This window comes from Mastigoproctus giganteus, chromosome 3, assembly GCF_048544385.1.
Source record: "Mastigoproctus giganteus isolate SK-2022 chromosome 3, ASM4854438v1, whole genome shotgun sequence".
Taxonomy (NCBI): Eukaryota; Metazoa; Arthropoda; class Arachnida; order Uropygi; family Thelyphonidae; genus Mastigoproctus; species Mastigoproctus giganteus.
In genome coordinates this window covers 43,495,673-43,523,013 of record NC_143577.1, presented here as the reverse complement: position 1 = coordinate 43,523,013, position 27,341 = coordinate 43,495,673, and the positions used below count along the sequence as shown (strand labels likewise).

The 27,341-nt window shown below is 35.5% G+C and overlaps 1 protein-coding gene across 2 annotated transcripts in view; it reads left to right on the top strand.

Moving 5' to 3' along the window:
• The window catches only part of LOC150087913 (uridine-cytidine kinase 2-B-like), a 151,507-nt gene that overhangs the window by 17,711 nt on the left and 106,455 nt on the right, over positions 1-27,341 (top strand). For both annotated transcript variants that reach the window (XM_090370510.1, XM_090370511.1), the window contains exon 3: positions 15,824-15,920. In XM_090370510.1, the coding sequence (XP_090226636.1) occupies positions 15,824-15,920 (97 nt within the window). The remainder of the gene's footprint in view (positions 1-15,823; positions 15,921-27,341) is intronic.

Below are 27,341 nucleotides of genomic sequence, written 5' to 3'. Positions count from 1 at the left end.
ATCTGTACCTTTTCATTAAATCCATGACCTTTCTAAAATGAAGGTTCCAGACCTGTATACAGTACTCAAGATAACTTTGATAGCTGGTGGCAGTGGTCATTTTGAATACAAAAATTCATTCTGAATGGCTGCATTAGAATTCTAAAAAATGACCATGGAGTTTTCAGTAGTAAAAAAATAATAAATAATAAAAATATAGGAATAAGCAGGCATGTACCTAGTAAAGTGTATATTTCTACTAGGTATATACATGTTTGCTCTTATTAATTTTTTTATTATTTTTAACATTAAACTTCATAGCTATTTTTAAAATTTAAACAGCCATAGTTCTATAATCATTCAGAATCAGTCACAACTGTTTTACTCAAAATGGTCAACTACTGCCATTAGCTCTTAAAGTATGATCTTTCCTCCTGAATTACACTGAGTATTGGAATATAGCAGTCCCCCCCCTCTACTTAGCACTTTTAATTTGAGCCATAAGAAGAGTGCTAAGTGAATCCTTGTTAAGAAGGAGATTTATCTATAGAAAATAATATAAATAATTTTAAATGGTTGGCATGACCAGTGTTTCTGGATGATTTTGGCGCCATTTCTCTATATAACAATATCAAAAGTAGCAGAAACATTTAAACCTTTAAACATAAATTTTAAATAAAAGTAAATACAAATAAATATGTTCAAGAAAATGTTGGAAAACTTGCCTTAAAATTACAGAACCTTATATGTTTACTGTATTTACAATATTTAGGATAACCAGATATCCCACCACTAAATGTAGTGCAAATCTAGTATCCCTCCAAATGCAATCTTTTTTTTATAATGTTCAATTTAGTTTTCACTGACAAGTTTATTATCCTAAAAATAACTTTTGGGAATAAACAGACAGTTTTCAAAATTTCTCCTTCATTTAAACTTTTCACCTTTGCATTATTGTCACTAGCTGACTCACTTGATCTCCTTAAAGGCCATTTTAAAAAAAAGAGAAGTTGAAACTGCCTACACAATAAATTAAAATCAATCATTCAGACACAAAATATGTATAAACAATACATAAACCAGAAGTGACTGAGAACAGACAACAGCATTTCTGAACAGTGGTACTCTTTTGTATGCTAATCGGCCACCATAGCCGAGTGGTCAGTGCATAAGTACACGTGCCTTGAGTGACCGGGGTTCAAGCCCGTGACCGCTAAATATGGTGCTGTTTCTTCTATTCTGTCTATCTTGTGAACTCCTCTGACCGTTTGGTCGTCCCGGAGTATAAACAGAAAATTTAAAAGCATCTTCCTATCAGGAAATAACAGTTCCTGAAGAGAACTTTTATAAACAACTCTTCAATAAGCTCCAGTTAATTAGAACCATTGAATAGTCACTCCATTTCCCATAACACTGTCATGCAGGAGGATGTATAAAGTGTGTATTTTTGTAATGCGCAAGAAATAGTGCAGGTGAGCATAGTGTTTTATAGCTGCCGTGGATGCAGGAAACTTGTAGGTTATCAGAAACTTATCAGATTAGTTAGATATGATTTTTCTTTAACAGAATAGTGTTGTGCTTCTTGTGTAATTCCATTCTCCACATGCTCCTGCATTACATCCTTAACCCTGCAGTGATATCACAAAGCCTAACAGTCCCTGTAGAAAAATATTTATCACTTACAAGTTACTGATTTTAAATTAGTGGTTATTGATATTTGTACCTTCTTAATAGTGTCTGTAGTCGTGTATGTGCTGCTTTTTTTTGTTCATTTATCTTGTTGTTCACCGTGTATAAACTGAGGGGGTCCCTTTGAGGCTGTGCAATACCATTTATATCATTCCGTTGTGTAGTGAAATACTCATTTTCATCACAGTGGTATATTTTCCACTATCCAAAGGCTTTTCAAAGATCCTTCACTAACATATCGGTATTATCATTGAAAATAAGAGAAATCCCAGTTAAATTTGTTGCCACAAATGGTAAAACAGATAATCCCAGTGTATTTGCATCCCAGAAAGGTGTCACAATAGTTTTCAAAAGAAATTAGGCAGTGTATTCAGTATGTTGCATTGCAATTCGGGCATATTCAGTATGTTGCATTTCAGGCACATTCAATTTCTTAAAATTAATTAATTTTTTTTTCCTTTTTCAATATGCAATTTTTTGCGATTTTGTAATGTGCTTCATTTTATATTTATTTTTTTAGATTTTAATAACAATTAAAATATAACATGTATTTCATGTTTCTATTGTGATTAATATAATAAGCAAATAGTAATTATTCATGATGTTATTAATAAAATCTGTTATTAATTTTCTGTTAGTGAAAAGTAAATTACTAATTATCTTGTTACCAATAAATTACTGACTGATAATTAACAATATATAAAAGTAATTGTTTTCACTTCACTGGACATAATTCACAACCTATTATTCATTCAGCATTTTGTAATGCTTTGCAATCCCATTGTGTGCAATGCAACTTACTTCCCACTCTGTGATATAATAAATTAAACAAATGGCAAGTATAATACAGTCACAGTATGCCAATAGCATGTCTGTTATACTGTACTTGCAATTTTTTTTTTTTAATAATTTTGTGATGTGCTTTATTTTATTTTTATTTAATAACAATTAAAATATAATATGTATTTCATGTTTCTATTGTGATTAATATAATAAGCAAATAGTAATAATTCATGATGTATAATTTAATAAACTGACAATAAAAAAATAAATACATAATAAATATTATTTTTTTATGAGCATCTCACAGAGCAGCTTTTATGTATGAACCAAAAACTATTTTTGGGCATGGCAACAAATGCATCCAATGCCTCAGCATTGGATGCGACTATGCTCACCTTCAAAAACTATTTTTGGGCATGGCAACAAACGCATCCAATGCCTCAGCTACAATATACAGTATAAGGATAGCCAATATGATATGTAAGAAAAAGAAATAATTACTGGATTTCTGTTTGTCTGATTTTAATGAAATTTATGGGGTCAAGCCACCATAAATTTCATTAAAAGATGGTGGCTCAACAAATCGTTATAAAAGACTCTAATATAAAGTTTCACGAAATTCCATCCACTGAGTTATTAGTATTAGCTGTATAGTGAAGGAAGCCTTTGGCTTCCATACACTATACATCAGCCAAAAAAAAAAAAAAAAAAAAATATATATATATATATATATAAAAGTAAATAATAAATAGACAAATTATATGCTTCCCTCCTCATGTAGGTATCCAGTAGATATTTGAATTTCTTCAAATTGTCAGCCTGCTGAAGCAACTTGTTCCAGTAATCAACAACTTGCTAGCTAAAAGAAAACTACTTACAATCTAGTCTAAATCTTATCTCTGTAATTTGAATTTATGACCCCCAGTTCTGCAATTTTTTATGGTGAAAATTTCGCTTTCATTCATTTTGCTAATTCCTCTCAGGACCTTATAAACCTCAGTCAGGTCCTCCTCTGAGGTGTCTGGCTGCCAAGCTCTGTAGCCCAAATAGTCTATTCTTTTGTGCTGCCCTTTTGCCAATCTCACCATGCAAGTTACCTGTATTTGGACCCTTTCAAGAAGCTCAATATCTGTTTTTAGATGATCTCCATACTTGGACACAGTATTTCAAATGTGGTCTTACAATTGCCTTATATAGTGGGATTATAACTTTCCTATCTTTAGAATTAGCATTAGTAGAGGCGCAAGAAAGCAAGCTTATGCAGCATCAGCCAAAAAAAAACTCTCCCATTTCACCCCTCTGTTCGTTCCAAATACCCGTCCAGCTCAGCCTTAAATTTATTTAGGCTATCAACTTCCACAACAAAAGATGGAAGTCTGTTCCATCAACCAACTACCCACTGGCTAAAGGCAAACTTCCGCACTTCTATCCTACAACTGTCTTTTCTCAATTTGAATTTATGTCCTTTCAGGCGATTATTCTGAGCAAGAGGAAGAATCTTTACAGGATATTGTTTGATAAATCAATGACAAGGCACCATGGACTTTCCTGGCTGCCTGTTTACACTGCTCAGAGAACGTTATGTTTGCCCGTATTGTGACTCCAAGATCCTTTTCTTTCTCTGCTGTTTTTAATTCAACCCCACTAACTGTATAAGTTAATTTGGTATTGCTATTCCCCAAGTGTAAGACTTTTCATTTTGCTGCATTAAAATATAGCTGCCACTTTTCTGACCATTCCGGAAGCCTGTTCACGTCATGCTGATGGGGTGCTGCTTGGCACTGATGATTAATGATTCGCCCCATCTTTACATCATCTGCAAATTTTGAAATCATGCCCTTTATTCCTTTGTCAGTGTTGTTTATGAAAATCAGAAAGCTTGTGAGTAACTGTGTCAAAAGAATTTACCAGGCTAGTTAAACATGATTTTCTCTTAACAAAACCATGTGTATCCTTCATAATTCTGTTTCTATCTAATTGTCCCTGGATTACATGCTTAATCATTGTCTCCAAGATTTTCTCTACAACTGAATTGAGATTAAATGGTCTGTAGTTATTGACTTCACTCTTAGAACCACCATTATGTATTGGTGACACACTGGCACTTTTCCAGTCCAGATGAATCTCTCCCAAGTCCAATGATGCTCTCATAATTAACTTCAGTCGTTCAATATGCTCTCTGGCTGCTTCCCTCGAAACTACTGGGTATATGCCTTCAACTCCAGGAGCCTAACTTGCTTTTAGGCTTGAAAGTTTTTCTAATAAATAATATTCAGAAATTTCATTATTTTAATTTCATGCTTTCCAGCTTCACTCACACAGCCTCTTCTCACCACGAAGGGTCTTTCATCAGTAAAGATCAATGCAAAGTACTTATTCATCAGCAATGTCAGCTGGATTATCTAAGACTCTCCCACACCCAGTACACAAGGGTCCAAATCTAATTATTCTCTTTATTCACATACATAAACTCCTCCTTCTCATTCTTTTCTCTCTTAGCCAGTGCTTTCTCATACTCAGCCTTGGCCTCCCTAACCTTATCTTTGTGGTACTGTTACAGATAAACTTGTAGCTGTTGTAGGCTTCGGTACTTTTCATTTTCATTATAACTTCAGCATCCTCCCCATGCTATAGTTTCGAAATGATATATATGCAAATGGACAGAGATTCACTTGGTGAAGACAATAGGCACTTATGCATATTTTTTTGAATCTAAAAAGGCCAAACTCCTCCTTCTCATTAGCATTAGTTGAGGTATATGATGTATATAAACATCATATACCTCAACATTAACATTAGCATTAGTTGAGGTATATGATGCAAGAAAGCAAGCTTATAGAGCATCAGCCAAAAAAAAAAAAAAAAAAACTACCTTCCCATTTCACCCATCCGGTCACTCCAAATGTTTGTTTAGTTCAGCCTTAAATTTATTTAAGCTATCAACTTCCACAACAACAGATGGAAGTCTGTTCCAGCAATCAACTATCACCTGACTAAAGGCAAACTTCTGCACATCTATTCTACAGCTGTCTTTCCTCAATTTGAATCTATGCCCCCTCAGGTTCTTAATCTGAGCAAGCAGAAGTATCCCATTAGCATTGAGCCTGCTCAAACCATTCAAGGCATTGTACACCTCAATCAGATTACCCCACAGGTGCCTAGTCTCCAGATGCTGCAACTTGCAGAATTTAAGCCTCCCTCGTTCCTCTCACCATTCTTGTTGTCCTTCTCTGTACTCATTCTATCAACTCTACATCCTTCCTAAAATGAAGCCTCCAGACCTGTACGCAGCACTCAAGGTTTGGCCTGACCATTGCCTTATACATTATTCTGACACCTAGTGTGCATTGTGGCAGTAAAACTGATGCTTTACCAAGTGTTCAAAAAAAGCTGTTTTATGCATTTTACAAATCAATGAGGGGGGTGATATAGTTGGACGAGTTTTGTGTCATATATGATTACTAAAATACTGTACACTGGTCTGTGGTGATTTTTTTCCTTTCCAAATGAATTTCGCAAGTATCAATTTGTAAGTGACATTTTTTAGTGAAAGTATATATGTACAGTAAACCCCCGCTATTTGCGGGGGTTACGTTCCCGAGAAATGCCGCGAATACAGAGTTATGGCGGAACTTTATTACTATGGGAGCCATAGTAATATGGCTCCCATAGTAATAAAGTATGAAATATATAAGAAAAACTAGTTCCAAAGTATGAAATATATAAGAAAAACTAGTCTAAAATTGTCTATGTATGTATTATATGTACCTTCATAATATGACTATGTACATAGACAGTACATAGTGAAATGCAAGCATATGGCATCGAAATGAAAATAAGAAACAATTTAATATTAAATGTAATATTTATTAGAAATTTCAAACAAATCTTTCAGACGAGTGCCTTTGCTAGCTAAAAAAAACTTATCCCGCCAGTGCTATCACCAGTTTCGTTAAAGTGTTGATAAAGGAGTTTTGCCTTTCACGAATGATGAGTGAATTTAACGGAATTTTATTTTGAGTTTGGTCTTCTATCCACAGATTTAAAGCTTTTTCCATTTTTTCTAATTTAACATCACGAGTTACAGAGCAAATTTTTGAAGCAAATAGCGCGTTTTCACGGACACTACGGCAGATTTTTTCTTCCGATTTCTTGATTGATCGTACCGTTGACTCATTGATTTTATAATGTTTTGCCACTGAGGAGACACTTTCACCATTAGTAATTTTGTCTAATAACTCAATTTTATTCGCTGATGTCATCACCTTCTTTGATCTTTTCACATTTCCCTTGTTATTCATAGCCATATTTTTGTACGGGTTAGAAAGAACTTGTCCACAATAAAGTCACTTTCTTCCGTTAACACACTCAAAGTCTGTTTTACACTGCAAAATGGTAGATTTATCACTTTTGTAATCATATCAATTTATAAATTTAAACAATTTATAAGCATATAAATTAAAAGCAAACGACGAAACCTTCCATGACAAGCGCATAACACATACTGAACAAGGATTAGTGAGAAACATCCACGCTCGCGATTTTGTCACCCCTCTCCCCCCACCTACTGAGCCCTGTTTTGACTGGGAAAGATAATTTTAGCCACGCCCATGTTTTTTTTTTATGGCGGAAAATGTTCACGGCGCTTTAAAATTCACATTTTTTTCAGGTTTCATTTTATATTAAGTCAGCCACCGCGAATACGCGAAACTGCGAATACAGATACCACGAATAGCGGGGGTTTACTGTAATATGTAAAGATGGTTATTCTTAAGAAAAATAAAAATGATTGCAATAAAAGATGGCCATTGTAAAAGGATGTATGCCCATTATTTTTTGTATTTGAATCATGCTGAATTTTCATGTGTTGCATATATAGAAAAAAAATTGGTCAACTACTAGTGCCAGGCACTCAGGATAAAGGGTCCGTAGTCACAAATGGTCATTAATGTAGTATCTCAAATAGAGAGCTTTATGGTAACTGAAAAAAGTTTCTAGTATCCTGGCTTAGCCTAAAACTGAGGAATTAACAGAAACTTTTATCTACTTGAGTCTTTCCAGTTGTTGTGAATGACAAGTGTGGGAGAAGTAACTCAGACTTCTTCCTGGAGAAGTGATTAAAGTCTTGGGGAGAAGCAACTGGCAGGTGAGGGCCGTGCAAGACTCTGCACAGGCACCTTCCCACCACTGCCTCCTGAAGACTGGCTCTGAGTACTTTCTTGCTAGGACAACTCCAGCTTTGAAAATTGTTAAAAAATACTTCTCGTTGCAAAATTTATAAATGACCTTTATAGAATTATTAACTAACTATTTAGCAACCTTTTTGTTACCAAAAGGAGAGTTATTTAGTACAAAGAAGCATGCTATTAAAAGTGCAATAAAAAATTGTTTTTTTAATTTTAACACAAAAAGTAAATGATAGATTTCAATCGGAATAGTTTTCCCTTGATAAGTATCGAATAATGCGTAGCTAATGTGATTTTAAAATTTTTAGCTCCATTAGTGATGGAAATAAAGGGGGGGACACAAAAATTACTCACATTTTCCTGTCTGGTGCCGCCATTTTTAATTTTAAAAATATTGTAAAATCTTAAACCTTAAATCTTAAAATTTTAAACCTACTCGTTGAGCTCTTTCCAACAGTGTATAATAAGCTATAAGTTGTTGACAACATTTTTTGTCACTACCCACATTTTACCCCCAATTTCTCAGACAAATTTTTGTCAACAACGATCAATATGGTGTTATGTTGGCCCACAGGATGTACAAACCCATGCAAAATTTCAAGTCAATAGGTTGAGTGGTTCCAGAGATACAATGCTGTGACTGACGGATGGACAGACTGACAACCGAGACAAACAAGACATAAGGGTCCTTCGTTAGACTACAGACCCTAAAAAGATAAATAATTTCATGTTATTATTTTATGTTTATAATATTCACTATATGTACAGGTAGAATTAATAGAAATTCATCACCCCTCCATTGAAATTGGTTAATTTTAGTGTTTTTTTTCATAAATAGTGGCTTAATTTTCCATGTTAGAGTACTGCTGAAGTTTTGAACAATGAATACTTCCATAATCTTAAATTTGGTAAAGATTAATAGCTCCATGTTTCTGTTTGATGTTACCAGTATTTTCTGAAATTTAAGTGTAATTAATGAATTTTTTTGTTATAATCTGAATATTTTTAGTGAAATATTCATTTGCTACATTTTCACTTTTTAAAGAAATTTAAAAATAAATTGAATATATACTCCAAGCACAATTCAAAAAAGCTAAATGCTACTTCCAAATATTAAAGTTAAAATCTGGGGCCTGTCAGGCTACTTGATACCACTCGTGTTACAAAACAGGGACTACTGCCAATTTAAGCATGGATTCCATAATTTTTTTTGTCACAGTAGTTAAACCCAGAGATCTTAATTACTCATTTCACTCTTGGAACTACCTTTGTTAATTGAGACATTTTCAGATCTCCAGTCCGTTAGGACTTCATCTGAGTCCAGAGATGCAACTACAATATTATAATATAGGCTATCCTGTAAGGCTGGAACGGGATAACCTATATTATAATATTGCCATCCTTTTATCCATTGTAGCAACTTACCCTTAATACCATACTGCTCCAATTTGTACAGTAGTCTTCCATGTGCAACAGTGTCAAAAGCTTTCCTGAAATCCATGCATATGATATCAAAATTATTTAGTATTAGTAGTGGTAAATGATATATCAGGCTTAATGTCGAAGTTTGCAAATGATACAAAGGTTGACAGGGTTGTTAATGACAGTAATGGCAGTGCGCTACTGCAACAGGATCTAGAAAATTTGGGCAGATGGGCTGAGAAGTGGCAACTGAAGTTTAACATTGACAAATGCAAAGTACTGCATATGGGTAACAATAACCCCAGAGAAATGTACCAACTATGTGGTACTACACTTAAGGTGGTAGAAAATGAAAAAAGATTTTGGGTTAGTATTAGTAAAATATTGCTAATACTAACCCAATTTTTCCTCGTGTGTATTTATTTTTCTTTCTTTATTATTGTGAAAACTGATGCTATTTATGTGCATAACCTATAATGAAATAAGTAGTCTGTACTAGGTTAACCCAGAAAAAAATTTGTTTAATAATGCTACATGAACATTTCATTAGAAATGCACCACAAAGCCAATTTTAGAGTATATTTTATCTGACAAAATCTTAATATTATATAAAATACTTTCTATATAAAATAGATTATTCATATCATATGTGATTCAATGAATATTGATGTCACTCAGAACCACATTGGGCACTTCTATATTTTACACATACACATACAATGGACAAAACATTAGTCACCTGTGTAATTTTTAAATTAGTAATGTATGACCTCTTCTTTAACAGGAATCACTTCATTAATTCTTGGTAGGGATTCAGCTGGACCTCGTTGAAAAGTTTTTATATCAATATTAGGTCATTCTGAAAATAATTGGGCTTGTTGTTCAGTTTTCATGATTGCTGCTCTTGTTTTGTTTTCACTTTTATTCAAGTTAGTCCCGTACATTCTCTTTTACAATTAAATCTGGTGACTTGGCTGGCCAATATAAATGCCCTGCCGTTCTCCTCTACAATTTAATATAGTAGAAGTCCGTGTGAAGCAACAGTTATTAGCCTGAAAAAGAGGACTATTAAAATCATGAGTTTGCATCAGATATTCAGCAAAAGGCATCATCATCCACATCATCCAGAATATTTGAATAACCATCCTGATTCATTGTGCTTGATATTTCAATTAAGGGACCCAGTTCACAAAGGTTAAAACGTCTCAAAAACATCTCAAGTCTGTATGACATCTTGCCTATAGTCTGGATGAAATGCCTTATTGCTTCTCCTGTGAACTTGGTGCCTCTGTCATTAGCGATCACAGCTTTCTGGTACAGTTTTTATGCTTTTTAGTCGATATTAGCAGTGCTTTTTTTACGTAGCAGTTAATATTGGTCTTTTTTTGGGGATCCTACTTTAGATATCCATGTTATGAACATCTCCTTGAGTATTTTCCCAGAAATTGGCTGATAAGGAACTTGTTTAACTGTTTTAAGCAGTTGTCTTAATTAAATCATTTATCATGTGCCAGACATTTATTAATGATCATGTGACTTACCATAGACTTTCATGATTCTGCCAAAGATTTCTGGTTTATTTCAACTTTCACTATTCCTTAAAAACTTTTATTACTAATCTATCTGAATGCTAGTAAATTCACTACTTTAATACGATGTCCTTTAGACCTGTGAAATGTTGTTACTTCTTAGCATTAGCAGAGGCATATGATGCAAGAAAGCAAGCTTATACAGCATCAACCAAAAAAAACCTTCCCATTTCACCCATCCATTCACTCCAAAAGTTATTATTATTATTAGTCTGAGGCTTATGCTGTACCAGCCAAAAAAATGATTTACAGACAAACAGAGAGAGAGAGAGAGAGAGAGAGAGAGAGAGAGAGAGAGAGAGAGAGAGAGAGAGAGAGAGAGAGAGAGAGAGAGAGTAGAAGGAAATCACCAAGAAAGAGAAGAATGATGATATCCAGCTCAAGACTTTGTCTAGTTCTGCCTTGAATTTATTTAAGTTGTCAACTTCCACAATGACAGATGAAAGTTTGTTTCAGTAATCAATGCCCGCTGGCTAACGGCAAATTTTTGAATGCGTATTCTACAACTTTTTCCAATTTGAATTTATGCCCCTTCATGTGGGTAGTCTGAGCAAGAGGAAGAATCCCATCAGCATTGAGCTTTCTCAAACAATTCAAGGCCTTATACACCTCAATCAGATCACCTTGCAGGTGCCTAGTCTCTAGATGTGCTGCAGTTTGCAGAACTTAAGCCTTTCTTGGTAAGAGCAACCCTTTGTTCCACTCACCAATCTCGTTGCCCTTCTCTCTACTCATTCCAGCAGCTCTACATCCTTCCTAAAATGAGGCCTTCAGACCTGTATGCAGTACTCAAGTTTTGGCATGACTATTGCCTTATACAAGGGGATAATCATCTCCTTATCCCTGCTAGCAAAATTCCTGTATATCATTGACAAAATCCCATGAGCTACTCTTGCAGTCTGTCTGCACTGTTCAGAAAACTTCATATCTGACTGCACAATTACCCCCAGGTCTCTTTCATTCCCTACTACCCTGAGTGTAATACCACACAGTTTGTATGTTACTCTGGGATTACTGCTACCTACCCATATGCAGTACTTTGCATTTGTCAATGTTAAACTTCAGTTGCCACCTCTCAGCCCATCTGCTTAACTTTTCTAGATTCTGTTGCAATAGCATACTGTCATTAACAACCCTGCCAACCTTTGTATCATTCACAAACTTCGACATTAAGCCTGATATACCTTCATTGTATCATTGATAAATACAGAAAACAGCAATGCACCCAACACTGAACCCTGGAGTCTCCACTGATAACATTAGTCCATGAAGAGCACTGTCCATTTTTTTCCATTCATCTGTCCCTTTATCCATAGCAACAACTTGCCCTTAATGCCATACTTCTTCAATTTGTACAGTAGTCTTTCCCTTAACAAACCCATGCTGTGTCTGAACTATGACTGCAGCCTTGTCTAGATGATACTGCAGTGCTTCTTTAACCCCATTATTTTCCCCAGAACAGGTGGTAAACTAACAGGTCTGTAATTACTTGTGTTACCGATTGATCCCCCCCCCTTCTGATTTGGGGATACATTTGTACATCTCCAGTCCGTGGGGACCTTACCTGAGTCCAAGAATGCTCATAATCATGGATAAGGATTTGTTTACTTCCTTTGCCGCCTCCTTTAATATAATTGAATTGATCCCATCCACCCTGGTGCCTTTCTTATGTTTAACTTCAACAGTTTCTCCTCCAGTTTTCTCTCAGTTATTACAAAATCATTTAGTTCCTAGTTAGTTTGATAAATGTGTGCCCTCCAGTTTCCTACAGACCTCATGTTTGAATGTAGATGCAAAATACTCATTCAGTTTGTCAGTTACCTCAGCAGCTTCATCAACAATCGAAATGTTGATGTCAAGTGGACCAATCTGATTCATCCCCTTCACATTAAAGTTTACATAAGTAAAGAAGTCTGCTGTTTTTCTTTACATCCTTTGCCAAAGATATCTCAAACTGCCTTTGCTTGCCTAACATCCTTTGTGGCTTGATTACAGACCATCTTATATCCACCATAGACTTCTGTATTGCCTGATATTTATATGCATTCCATGCATTTTTTTTTTTTTTTTCTGCCATGAGTCTCATTAGTTCATCTGACATCCATTTAGGCCTAAACCTTGAACAGTATGTCTTAGTTGGTATGAAAAGCCTAGTAGCTTCCAAAATTAATTCCTTGAATGCTTCCCATTTAGAATTTGCTGTTGGTAACAACATCAGTTGTCCCACCGTACAGAATTTAAAAACTTTCTGAGACCATTGCAGTCACCTTTACGAAGGCAAAAACCCTTCTCTTGACCTCTCATGGCAGTTACATCTTTGAGTAAAACCCACATTAGTACACTGTGATCACTAGTCACTAGGTCCTAGTGGTTCCTTTATCTGCAGATTGTTAATGCATGTAATCACTGCTGATAATCTGATCAAGAGTATTGCCTCCTCTGGTTGCCACTCGAACATGCTACAATCATCCAATAAATCCACATAAGTCTTTCTAGTGTGCGAGTGACCAATCTACAAGCTTTAGTCAGTATCTGGGAAGTTAAAATCACTCGTTATATGACAGTCTGATTTACTGGCCCACTCTATTTCTACGTACAGTTGTACTTATCAGAATCATTGGGCCTATAACATATTTTTACTTCAATTTTTCTTTCCCGGTGCTTATGTTACACCAAACTGACTCAGCATTGCACTGTCCACCCATGTCAATTGGATGCACTGCTTTAGATTTTGTTTATTAACTAACAGCATAACCCCCTCCTCCCTTCCTATCTTGCTTATCCTTGTACACATTTTACCCCCAAAATTCCAATTCTGCATTCCTTATATCTGTGTGACACCACGTCTCTGATATCCCAACAATATCTGCCTTTGATGTCATGACCAGTGCTTCAAATTCATCAAATTTATTTACTATACTCCTAGCATTGGTGTACATGCAAGTGTGCATGCACCTGTTCTTACTCTGAGTTACCCTAACACAGCCCATTTATTTATTCATTCAGTGATGACTCCCAGCACTTCTTGAAATCCCCAGCACCTTACTTTTCAGACTTGCTGCTCATTCCAGCAGAAGCAGTGCAAGAATCACTTTCACCTCTGCCTGCGCTAACTTAATGTACTAGTCTGTGAATCCCCCCAAGCTAGCAGTCTTCCCACTCACCCAACAGTGCCTTGATAGCATTAGCAAACATTCTTGCACCCTTTCTATTTAAGTGAAGTGTATCCCAAACCTCTAGAAGCAGTCTCTCCTATTAACAAGCACAGACCAAGCTGAGAAAAATTCTACCCCATGAGCCTTGCACAATCTCTTCAGCGCCGAATTGATTGGCAAGGTTCTCATCATATACTCCCTCCTATCGTATCTGGCCAGAATTACAGACACTTTCAAATTTAACCCTAACTTGTGACTTTTTTTAACATTGACCTTAGTGCTAAGTAAGTATGTAGATCTCATATATATATATATAGTAAAGCCTCAATTTAATGAATATAGGGGATAAGACCTGGCTGTTAAATCTGATTGTCCATTAAACTTGAAATACCTATAGTTGCCAAGCTCTCACAAAATATGAAAAAAAAAAAAAAAAAAAGCAGACTGATGGAAAGTGGTAGTGAGGAAAATCCTGCTCCTTGGCACATTGCTTTATTATGAAAATATTTTAACTGATGGTAGATGCCATCAGACTGCGACATTTATTTTAGAGTCCCATAGAGCTGCCGTCCATTATTTCCCAAGTCCATTAAATTGGGGATTTACTGTGCATGTGCACTATCCAGTCAAAACACGACCACCTACCTAGTGAGTATATCCCCCTCTTGCTGTCAGTACTGCCACCACGTTGTAGGAGGTATGTTATACCCTGTCACCAGGATCTGTCAATTCACATAGAACATATCTGGGACTATGAGATTCAGCAACTAAGGTCCAGTGAATTCAGCAACCGTGAAGTCACTTTCATGTTTGGCAAACCACTCTCATACAATACCTGCAACATGGCAGTGTGCATTATCCTGGAACACACATGTTCCATCTGAGAAACAGTCACTGTGAATGGGATGTACCTGATCAGCCACAATGTATAGGTATTTTTAGCATTCAGAATGCAATCTAGGGGTATGAGGGCTCAATCACATTTCCAGAAAAACATTCCCATGCAAAAACACTGCTACCATATATTCCTGTTTCTCTTGAATCCGAACATCAGAATGACTCCTCTCTGCAATTTGTCACCATACACTATCTACTCTCTACATAGTAGGCATAGCAGAAAACATGATTCATTGTAAAAGGTAAATTTTTCCAGTCATCAATGGTCCAGTGACACTATTCAGGTGCAAACATTCAGGCATCATTGGGGCAATGAGTAGCAATGGGTACCTTGACTGAATGCTTATTCCAAAAGCTCACGGAGGAAGGTTCATTGGATTATGGTCTTGGAAACACTGCTGATTGTCCCATGGTTAAAGTGCATGGTCAGCTGTTACACTATTTTTTGTTTATTGGCTCACACAAGGTGGGACAGTCTGCCTTCACCACGACCATCAGTGAGGCATGGGTGTCCTGCTGTTGTCCCAGTAATTGCTGCTCTGTTTGCTATTTATCCAATCTTGGAACACCTTAACTACAACTCTCCTCAAACAGCCCACAAAATTTGCAATTTCGATAATACTGCCACCTTTCAACTGGTACTTGACAGTCATCCCTTTTCAATGTCTGTCAATCACGGTCCTTGCCCATGTTAATGTACTTGGTACTTAATGTACCATGTTAATCTATTTATAGTACTTTGTATGGATGCATGCTGCGAATATGCGGTATCACATTTACTGGTTCTCACATAATGTGTGTGCCACCAGACAGGGAGGAACAGCCATTTGCTAAAACACATGAAAACACGGGTGGTCATAATATTTTTATTGGATAGTGTGTGTTAATTTATTATTGTGTTTTTTTTTTGTTTTTTTTTTTGTATATATTATTCATTTTATGTGTTGAATCCAGACTTCCCTCTCTTAGTCACATTTCCAGTTTTGGAGGTTTGTAGTAGTTTTTCCCTCCCATAGATTCTAAGAGAACATGCTTTTTGAAAAATAATCTTTTCTGGATTCAGCACTATTCATATTAATGCGATACTTTGATGTTTAAAATTTCTTTGAATTATATCTTATAGATGCATTTGACAATGACCTTATTATCAAAACCCTCAGGGAGATTTTAAATGAACATGTTGTGGAAGTTCCAGTATATGATTTTATCTCAAATTCCAGGTAAGCATCTGTGTATTAAAATCCAAAACTCTCCATTGTCCATGTTTGTCTTTCAGCATATTCCTGCATTTCTTATCTAATTTTAAGGAATTAACAAGCACTCTCATTTGAGTACAGGCATACCTCGAATAACGAATAGGATGCGTTCCACGAAATTACTTCGTTAAGCGAAACTTCGTTTTCAGAGGTAAAAATACTATGGCCAGAATAGGGATACGTTCCTACGTAAAGAAAATGAAAAGCTTTTTTTCGAACAAAGAAAAGTTTTATTAAATAAACAGTCAACTTACATACAAAGTGAAATCACATTTTAAAATATGAGTCTAAAGTTGATTGCTTATGCTTTTTTTCTCTTTCATTTAACAATTGCCTATACGGAGTTATTGCGTTTAACACTGATCGCTTAACAATAAAACTTCTTCCTAAATCAGGATCATTTTCACTAAAAAAATTTAAAACGTTTTCAATGTCATTTAAGCACCTTTTTAAATCTTTGGTTGTTAACACTTTTTCGGCAGGAACTTCTTTAACTTCGTCTTCATTATCTTTGTCTTCGTTGCTAACAAGGTTTTCTAAATCTTCCACTGAAAAACCATCATCTTCTGCATTCAATAAATTTCTAACATCCTCTTCATCGACATTTTCGAAACATATTGATTGAGCCATCTGGATAACTTCATTTCTAATTTCTTGGATGTTATTTTCTTCTTCTAGTACAACTTTTGGCCATATTTTGCGCCAAACTCCATTTAAGCATTTCTTAGTGACTTCTTTCCAAGAACTATCAATGTTTTCAATGGTGTAGTTTTTCCAAAAAGTTTTAACTGTCATTTCCTCTTTATCCTCTAGTTCAGTTAAATTGCTTAATGTTCGACGCAGATAATAAGCTTTAAATGATGTTATTACTCCCTGATCCAATGGTTGAATCAGGGAAGTTGTGTTTGCTGGAAGAAACACAACTTTGACAGGAATGCATGTGTCCAACGTGTTAAGATCAGTAGGATGTCCCGGAGCATTGTCTAACAACAAAAGAGCTTTTTCTTCAAAGTTGTTTTTTTGACAATACTGTTTTACTTCAGGACAAAAGTGGTTAACAAACCAATCAGTAAATAACTCCTTGGTAACCCACGCTTTTCTATTTGCTTTCCATATTACAGGTAAATTCATTTTTATGTTACCTTTTAACGCCCTCGGATTTTCTGAATGGTAAACTAATAACAATTTTAATTTATAATCGCCAGAGGCATTTGATCCAAAGAGTAACGTTAAACAGTCTTTGGCTGCTTTGAACCCAGCAGCTGATTTTTCTTCAATAGAAATGAAGCTTTTTGTTGGTAGCCGTTTCCAGAACAAACCGCTTTCGTCAACATTGAACACCAAATTTGGTGGAAAATTTTCACGTTCAATTATTTCCTTTAGTTTTTCTGGAAACTTCTGTTAATTTTACACTATGAATCCTGGCCCGTTTTTTTAAATTTCTCGAACCAACCACGAGAAGCCCCAAATGTTTCCGTAATTTATTCAGTTTGTTTAGATTTCAGGTGATTAAACTGGAATATTTTTTTTATGTTAAATGGGGCTTGAAATTGCGGACTTCGTTATATCGAAGCTTCGTTATCAGAGGTAACGTTAACCGAGGTATGCCTGTACTTGTTAACCCTTGAACTGCATCTGCCTACATAATGAGGGAGGGAGAGTCAGGTGAAGTTGTGTACATACTTGAGTTGACTGTGGTTTAAGACCACATTATTGCTAAATACTGTTAATGATTCAATCATTTAAAAAAAAAAAAGAAGAAAAACATATTATAAACTATTTTTACCTATGTAGTAATGTCAAAGTATTAAAAAAAATTTAATAAAATTCACTTTGAAGTTGTGTAAGTTATACATATCTGATGTGTCAGTCAGTCATATTTGGTGATTAATTGAATAGTTTACAGGTGTTACAGAGCAGTTTAGATGCTCCTGCAAGGAAACATGCAGAACTGTTAAAGAGTTAAAAATTTAACAAGGTCAACATCCCTAAAAAACACTCAAGAATAAATTTCTGAATAGTTTTATCTGTGCTCTAGGCAAAATATGAATAAATTTTAAGTTAAATCATGCTCATTAACAATCCTGCCAAAGTGGATGTGTTGGTATAGTGCATGATTAAATGTCTAAAGATTGTATTCAGTATTCTATAGATACCATGATATAAGTAAAGCAATTTTGGACATTTTCAAAATCAAAAAAAGTACAGGATTGCCTTATGTATGGGTCATGTCAGGTTTCCACACACACACAGAGAAAAATTTCTTCTTGTGCAGGATGGATGAAAGTATAGCACGGAGGATTTACCTTCTGACATTATTAAACATTTTTTATTGAAATGTAGTTGTAGTGATGCTGTGGATGCTACTGAAGTCTACAATATTTTTGAGGAATTGGATAACAAAGATTATTTCAAACCTAGTTGCGATGACCCATTTAATGTGTATGATAATCACAGAAGTACCAGCAGCTAAACTAATTCTTGGCAACAATGAAAATGTGGAGTTTTGTGGGTCTGAATAACAACTCAATTTCAAAGTTCTTACCAATAAAATAATTTTTCAAACAGTTGCTTAATCAAGGAACGCATAGCACGCGTTCCTTGAGTGGACCGGGGTTCAAGCCCGTGACTACTAAATACGATAAATATTTGTATTGAAGATTTATTGTAAACTCTACTGACTTGGTTGGGTTGTCGTGCCGGAGTATAAACAGGAAAAAAATATATATTTATTTATTTATTTATTTATTTAATACTAAAGTAAATGATAAAAAGTATCTTTGATTTTTTTAAAAAATATATCAATATAAATGTTCCATGCATTTATTATTAAAAAGAGGTTTTATTAAATTAAACCAAATAACAGAAGAATATAAAGTTTAAAATATCAACAATGAAAACTAGAACAATGGCTTTTAAGGGGAAAAATACAGTGAAAACAAAAATAGTTATGGGCAGTAAAATATTAGAACAAGTAAAACATTGTAAATATCTAGAATGTGATATAACATATGATGTCAAAGAAGATATGAATCAGAAATTGGCAAAATTTCAAAATATATGTGGAACAATAAAAAGAACTCTGGCTAAGAAAAACAAGGAAAGAAACACAATTGAAAATTTTCAAAGTAATGGCAATATCAACACTTCTTTACGGTTCTGAAACATGGATACCGAAACAGAGACATTAATAGAATACAAGCTGCAGAAATGAAATTTTTAAGATATGTTAAAGGATGTACAAAATTAGATAAAATACCAAACATAAATATTTTTGCTATATAACTAAGCTATTTATCTCTCTAAAAGGTCATATTTATAATGGGAATTAAAGATTTACTCAATTAATGAAAAAATTATAGAATATAGACAAAGATGGAAAGAACATGTAGGAAGAATTAAAGGTAATAGATTCCCTAAATTAGCTTACACATATAGAGCAAAAGGAAAAAGAGACAGAGGAAGACCGAAGAAAAGATGGGCAGACCTCTGAGATCGGAACAGGTGGATTGCCTAATCCTTAAAGGAAGATAAGATAAAGGTTTTGGATCAAGTAGTTTTGTGTACTTTTTTGTATTTTTCTTATGCTGAAATATACAAAATTTAATTTTAGTAAGGCTATAACTAATTTTTTTTTTTCCCAATGAATGTAAAAAAACTCTACAACATAACAGTATAGTGTAACATGTAATGCATATTTTATAGCATAGCATATAATATAAACTTGATAGTGCTATTATAAGTATTATTACATTTAGGTATTATTATTAGCTATATGGTGCAAGGAAGCCTGAGGCTTATGCTGCATCAGCCAAAAAAAAAAAAAAAAAAAAAAATTCCTGAGTTACCCTGAGAGAGAGAGAGAGAGAGAGAGAGAGAGAGAGAGAGAGAGAGAGAGAGAGAGAGAGAGAGTAGAAGGGAATCACCAAGAAAGAGAAGAATGATGATATCCAGCTCAAGACCCTGGGTGTGTCAAGCCCATACTCACCAGATGTGAGCCTCTGGGGTGGGTTACTTATATTAGCTTTATGTAGTATTTTCATATTAAATTGAATTTAAATGAAAATCATGTCCCAGACAAGAGCAGTAATGCAATGGATTCAGAGTAATAGAAGTGCTGTGACCTGGGGGAGTACTGAAGGGAGCCAGTCTCCTATGAATCACAGCCTAACAAAATATGCTATTTGTGTAATGTTTTCAGACTGTTCTGCAGGACATGATACAGCCAAGGGTATATACAGTCTTTGTGTGCGTGTTCAGTGCAGAGAATGTGTGAAAAAATTAGGTGCCAACTCAGCATACTGATGTATGTTTATGAGAGCTTGAAGAGTAGGGCAGATGCTTTCAAAGGAATTAATTAAAATGGGGAGCCCATTGAGCTCTCAGCTGCCTAAATCAACACCAGAGCTCATACTTGTGCATCAGGCAACACAGCAGCAACTCTCAAGACTGAACACATTGTCCCACAGGAGGTAGTTATTGTTGATGACTATTGTCAGTGAAACAGGAAATATACTGTGCAAGAAGGATAGGTGGAATAGGACCAGGGGATATCTGCCTGGAACAAAAGTAGATGACGTTGTGGAGCAGATATCTTCTTTTAAGGGCACAAAAGGGGATATTGTTGTACACATTGACACTAATGATATTAAGAGTGAGAGAGCTGAGGACTTACATAACAAGCAAAGGCAAATGTTGGGAAAAAGCTTGTGAGTTAGGATTGAATTTGAAAGTGTCTGCAATTTTGCCCAGACATGCTAGGAGGGGGTACATGTTAAGAATAGGCACACTATAGCCCCAGCAGCTTATGCGCCATTAAACCTCCATAACACACACACACACACACACACACACACACACACACACACACACACACACACACACACACACACACACACACACACACACATTAAGAGCATTGTCAATCAATTCAACCCTGGCAATAATGTGCAAGGATCATCGAGTAGAATTTTTCTCAGCATGGCCTATACCAGTGTTTCTCAAAGGGTGTGCCGCGTCACATTAGTGTGCCGCAAAATTTTCGAAGTGTGCCGCGAAATTTAGAAATTTCTTCTTCTATGACTACGTAGGTGTGCCGCAAAATTTTTGTTCTTTGGAAAATGTGCCACGAGAGTAAAAAGATTGAGAAACACTGGCCTATACTAGTTAAGAGGAGAGACTGTTTTTACAGAGATGGGATATGCTTAAATAGAAGGGGTGCAAGAATATTTACTGATGCTATTAAGTACAGTCTGTCCTCGTATAGCACGATAGTTGTGTTCCTAGAAACCTTCGTGCAATGCAAAATCGTGCAATATAAACAACAGGCCCTATGGGAAAAGTGGGGTTAGGTGCCAACCACCCAACATTGAACACACATTTGGAACCAAAACATTACCAAACACAATAAATAATCGGGTAATTTTAATCGTTATAAAATATGTAAATATTTTATAACGATTAAAATACGTAATAAAAAATATAATATTTTTTATTATAATATAATAAATAATAAAAAATAAATATTTTTTATTATTTATTATATTATAATAAAGTATTTTTAGTATTTTTTAATACTAAAAAAGTATGTTTTACGAATAAAATGTATTTTATTCGTAAAAAAATTATTATATTAAATAAAATACTTATGTATTTTATAATACGTAAGTATAAATTATATACATAAGTCGTAATAAAATGCTAACGTATTTTATTACAACTATTAAATAATAAAATATTGCTAATGCTTTTGCTTCTATCGTAAGCAAACTTGTTTTTTGTTTGATTTTCTATCCAAACAAATGAGAGCCGTTCCAATTCTTGTGTCTTAATCCAATGGATTTTAATTACACTTTGAGTTATTCCCGCTATGAAAGTTGTTTTTATTTTCTCCGCATTCTTTGTAATTCTCGGCGTTGCCTCATTTAGGTCTGTAGCATGTGCAATATCACATGATCTTTCATTTCGCTCAAAGCATTTCACAATTTCATATTTTTTTTCTCTATCGACAGAGGTGGACTGGCCATAAGCCTTACCTGGGAAATCCCGGTGGGCCGGAGGTCGGTGTGATTTTGGCCATAAACTGTAGTATGAGGCCACTATAAATTTTCCCGGGTATGAATTTTTGACCCAGTCCGCCTCTGTTTATCGATATTGCTTTTTTTTTTCTCTCTCTGAATCTGCAGTGTCTTCGCCAGGACGCTTCCTTTTCACACCTTTTAAGTATTTTACTAATTTTTAGGGAATAAAGTGCAATTACAAAACGAGGAGGCACGCTTAATACACATAAACAAAGCTGTGCACGTATAGCAACTGAATAAACAACACCGTAAAGGCAGAGATACACTATTAACACCCCACATTTTACTAAAGCACATTTCTGGGGGTTACTACCATAAAACAATAAAAACAATTTCCAGTTTCCAATTTATTGGGCTTTTCTGTTAGCACAATCTATTATAAACAGGTAGTAAACTCGATCTCATTGCATTTGGGATAATACCGATAACTAGAATTCTTTAGGTTTTTACATTACGGTATTATGGTGAAATGAGTTCCCCTTCACTGAAATCTTCAATCATATCAAAAACATAAAAATAAATATTCAGAATCTTTCTTCATTCCTATTTACTTATTACGATGGTGAAGGGAAAGGGACCAATAGAAAGTGCAAATGCTGGCAGTTCTAGGAAACAAAACAAAATTGATTTAGAAATGAAAATGATTAAGAAGTATGAAGCAGGACTAAGTTTGTCATCTGTTGCACGGAATTAGGTCTCACTGCTTCAACAGTGAATACTATTTTTGTGCATATAAAAGAACATCTTGAAGGATCAACGCATTTAAGATCAACAGGATCACAAAACAGCAGGTGGGAAGGAGCAGCAGTGCATAGCACACGCTTCTTGATTAGACCGGGGTTCGAGCCCGTCACCACCAAATACGGAGGTTGCGGAAAGGTCAAGGGAATGACCACCGCATATTCCCGGAGCAATATGGCCTTAGTTGCTAATGCTCCTAAAAACCAAATAACAACAACAAAACAGCGTTCAGGTGCGAAGATGGAAAAGCTATTAATAATATGGATGGAAAATAAGATTCAGAAGCAAGAGCCCTTGAGTCCAATGGCCATTCAGGCAAAAGCAACAAGTATTTATGAAGTTATTAAGGATTAGTAGAGCAAACCCAAAGCCAAGTTCGTGGCAAGCATCGGGTGGTTTAATGGGTTCAAGCATTATGCTGGTTTCCAAAACATTAAAGTATGCAGTGAAGTCGCCATTACCGATTCTGCAGCTGCAGAGAAATTTTGTGATGAGTTGGAAAAAATTGATGAAGGCGGCTATTCAATGCAGCAAATTTTTAAAATTGACAAGACTGCTCTGTACTGGATAAAAATGCCAGATTGAACATACATTGCCAAAGAGGAAAAATAATGCCAGGTTTCAAGGCTTCAAAAGATAGGGCCACGCTCTTGCTTGGGGCTAATGCAGTGGGAAATTACAGATTAATACCACTGCTTGTGTACCATTCTGGAAATCATTGTGCATTTAAGTGCATCAATAAAGATGTCCTACCTGTGCACTTTTTTAAATTGCACGCTTTTGTAATTTTTCCTGAGATGAGATAAAACATTGAATAAATACAATAAATAATTCTATTCACATGTTCTTCGAACATTTTTTTTTTTTTTTTTTTGATTCAATGAATTCAGCAAGCACAGTTAAGAGTGCTGTACAAGCATGGGGGAAATTTTGACTTACGTAGAGTTCTGCGGAATGCAACCCTTTCATTAATTGGGGAGTGGCTGTAATGCCTACAGAAAGGACAGACAGGATGGGAGGGGAGTTATGCACTTATTCAAGAAGCACAATAAATCTGAGACATAAGGCAATGCGTCCAGTCAACATGGGTGATTCAATGGAAAAGTTTGGTGAAGCATAAGAAGTTGCTCTTGACATCTCAAAGGCTTTCGATAGTGTTTGACATAAAGGTCTCCTAAACAAGCTTCCATCTTATGGTTTGCCAACTATTTTTTGTAATTAGTTATCCAGTTTTTTCTCTGATCACTCACTGAGGGTGATGGTAGATGGCTCTCTGTCTTCTAACTTCACTAATGCTGGTGTCCCCCAAGGTTCAATTCTTTCCCCTACTCTTTTCCTCTTGTATATTAATGACCTTCTTCCATTGACTGGAAATCCTATCCATAGTTTTGCCGATGATAGCATATTGCATGCCACTTTCCATTGTGAGAAACCTTGTCCTGCTCAATCAGCCTCAACTTCTCGAATAACCACTACCAATTCCTTAAATGCCGATCTTCAGGTAATTTTCCAGTGAGGCAAAGAGAACTTAGTTGATTTCAATCCTTCTAAAACTCAGTAGTAGTAGTAGTGGCATGTGATGCAAGAAAGCAAGCATATGAGCTTATGCAGCATCAGCCAAAAAAAATCACACCATTCCCTCCAAATGCCTGTCCAGTTCCTCCTTAAATTTATTCAACCTATCAACTTCCACTATGACAGATGGAAGTTTGTTCCAGCAATTAACCACTCGCTGGCTAAAGGCAAATTTCCACACATCTATTCTACGTCTGTCCTTTCTTAATTTGAATTTATGCCCCCTTAGGTTCGTAATCTGAACAAGTGGAAGCATCCCATCAGTCTTGTCCTATATCTTGCAAAAAAGGATTCTTCTGGTCCTATGCTTATCTTTGGTGACACTCCGATTTCTAGGCAAAATGATATATCTCTTTTGGGGATTACCCTAACTTCTAATCTCTTTTGGCATAAGCACATTACAATTATTGCTTCCTCTGCAACCAAAAAAACTTTGTTTTCTCTTTTGCTCTCTGTTACTTTTCTTCCAAATGGTTGTTCACTCTGTACAAATTGCAAATCCACCCCACCTTGGAATATTGTTACCACATCTGGGGCATTGCCCCAGATGTGGTAAAACCTCTCTCGGGCTTCTAGATTCCATTCAGAAGATGGCAGTTAGGTTAATTAATGACTCCTCTCTAACAGAGTCCCTGCACTCGCTGTCTCATAGACGTACTGTTTCTGCTGCATGCCTTTTCTACAGATACTTCTATGGGTACTGTTCTTCTGAATTGGCTTCTATAATTCCTGCTCTCTTTCAAAACAGGCTGAACATGTGCCACCACCAGCCAACATCTATTTACTGTCCAACTTCAAACTCACAGAACCAACTTTTCATCTTCCTCGTTTATTCATTCAACGGCCGTTTTCTGGAACAACCTTCCTTCATATGTTTTTCCTGAAAATTAGTCTACAGAGGTTCAAGTCTGATGTCAACAAATATCTTCTTTCGTCTTCTCAAACTCCAACCCAAGCACAATACTAAGTACTATAGGTTCTAATACCTCTCGTTTGGTGTTTTCATTAAGAAAAAAAAAAAAAAAAAAAATTAAGAATCTACAGTTAAGACACTGGCTGGCAGGAATTATTTAATATAATTTATGTGAAATTTACTTAAAGATGTAACTAATCAAGGGAAAAGTAACGGGGTTTTGCTTCCCTGAATGTGATCACAGTGGGCTCAGACAGTTTTAAATTCTATGTAATGGGACAAGCTGATGATGTTACCCACAGAAAATTCTAAATGGTTAGCATGAAGGAAAATAATCATGGAAACTAAGAAATACTGTTCAAGGCTTAGACCTAAATGGATGTCAGATGAACTGATGAGACTTGTGGCAGAGATGAAAAATGCATTGGATACATATAAATCATCAGCAGATATAGAAGCCTGTGTTGGATATAAATTAGTATGCAGTCAAGTCACAAAGGAAATTAAGCAAGATAAAGCAGATTATGAGAAGTCTCTGGCAAAGAATGCAAAGAAAGATTTCTATGCTTGTATTAATAGTAGAAAGAAGGAGATGAATCATGTTAGGCCACTTGATGTTAGTGGTTCAACTGTTGCTGACAAACTGAATGGATACTTTGCATCTACAATCACAAATGAGAAATTGTTTATGGAAGAGGATGCCAGAAGTTTATCAAACTCTAAAAGGGAGCTAAATGATTTTTGTGATAAGTGAAAGGAAAGTGGAAGAGAAATTGTTGCAGCTAAACATGAAAAGGGTGACTGGGGTCTATCCAATTATATTAATGGAGACAGAAAAAGAGATAAGCAAACCCTTAGCCATAATTATGAGAGCATTCTTGGATTCAGGGACAGTTTTTATGGATGGAAGATGTATGAATTTACATCAGATTCACAAAAGGAAATCAAAAGGTGACATGAGTAATTACAAACCTATTAGCTTGACATCTGTTCCAGGGAAAATAATGGAATCACTTGTTAAAGAAGTACAGTAGAACATCGGTTATCTGGAAGTCAGTTATCCCAAATAATTTGAAAGGCTGATCTTTCTTCTTTATTATTATTATTATTATTTTTTTTTTTTTTTTTTTATTAATAACGGTAGTGCAGTAAGCATGGGTTATAGTGATCATGTTTGCAAACTGAATTTTGATTCTAATAAGCGAAAGATAGTCTAGTTCAGAAACTATCTGTGAACCTCTTTATAACTTTTTAGGATTCATCCAGATCAGCTAGTATGTATTCTCGCTGTCTCTACTCTATCAACTAGTAACTAGAGGGAATCTGAGTAGTGGGGGGGAATTGCTAAGGCCACATTATGTCAAAGAGCTGGGTATATTCTTGTTAATCATATGCCACATCTAATAATTTCATTAATTCTTACAACATATCCGCCCTCTTACCTTATGTAGTCATACTAATAAAACAAATTTACCTGCAAAAAAAAAACTCCCAAAAACTTCATTCATTTCACAAATACATTTGGTCTCTGTTTCTCTATGATATCATATTCTATCTACAATCTATGAAGTCCCACTTGCTTTTTCTGAGAAACTCAATTACCAGTTGCCTCAACCACATACTCAGAGACATGGGATGTAGAATGTCAATATGGGGAGCACAGTGTATAGAGAAAGGATAGGAGGGGGGATTATGCTATTAGTTAAGAAGCACATAAGATCTAAGGTAGTGCATCCAGTTGATATAGGTGGCCAGTGAAATGTTGTCAGTTTGGTGTGACATAAGCACTGGAAAAGCAAAAATGAGAGTAGGAGTGTGTTATAGGCCTAATGATGGATACAAAGAACAATTGTACAGAGAAATAGTGGACCAGTAAATCAGAATGACTTATGGGGGATTTTAACTTTCCAGATTTGACTGGAACTTATGGGATGGTCACTCTCACACTAGCAAGGTTTTTGTGGATTTATTGGATAACTGTTTTCTACAGCAGCATGTTCGAGAGGCAACCAGTGGGAGTAATACTCCTCTTGATCTGCTTATCAGCAGTGATTATTCATGCATTAAGAATCTGCA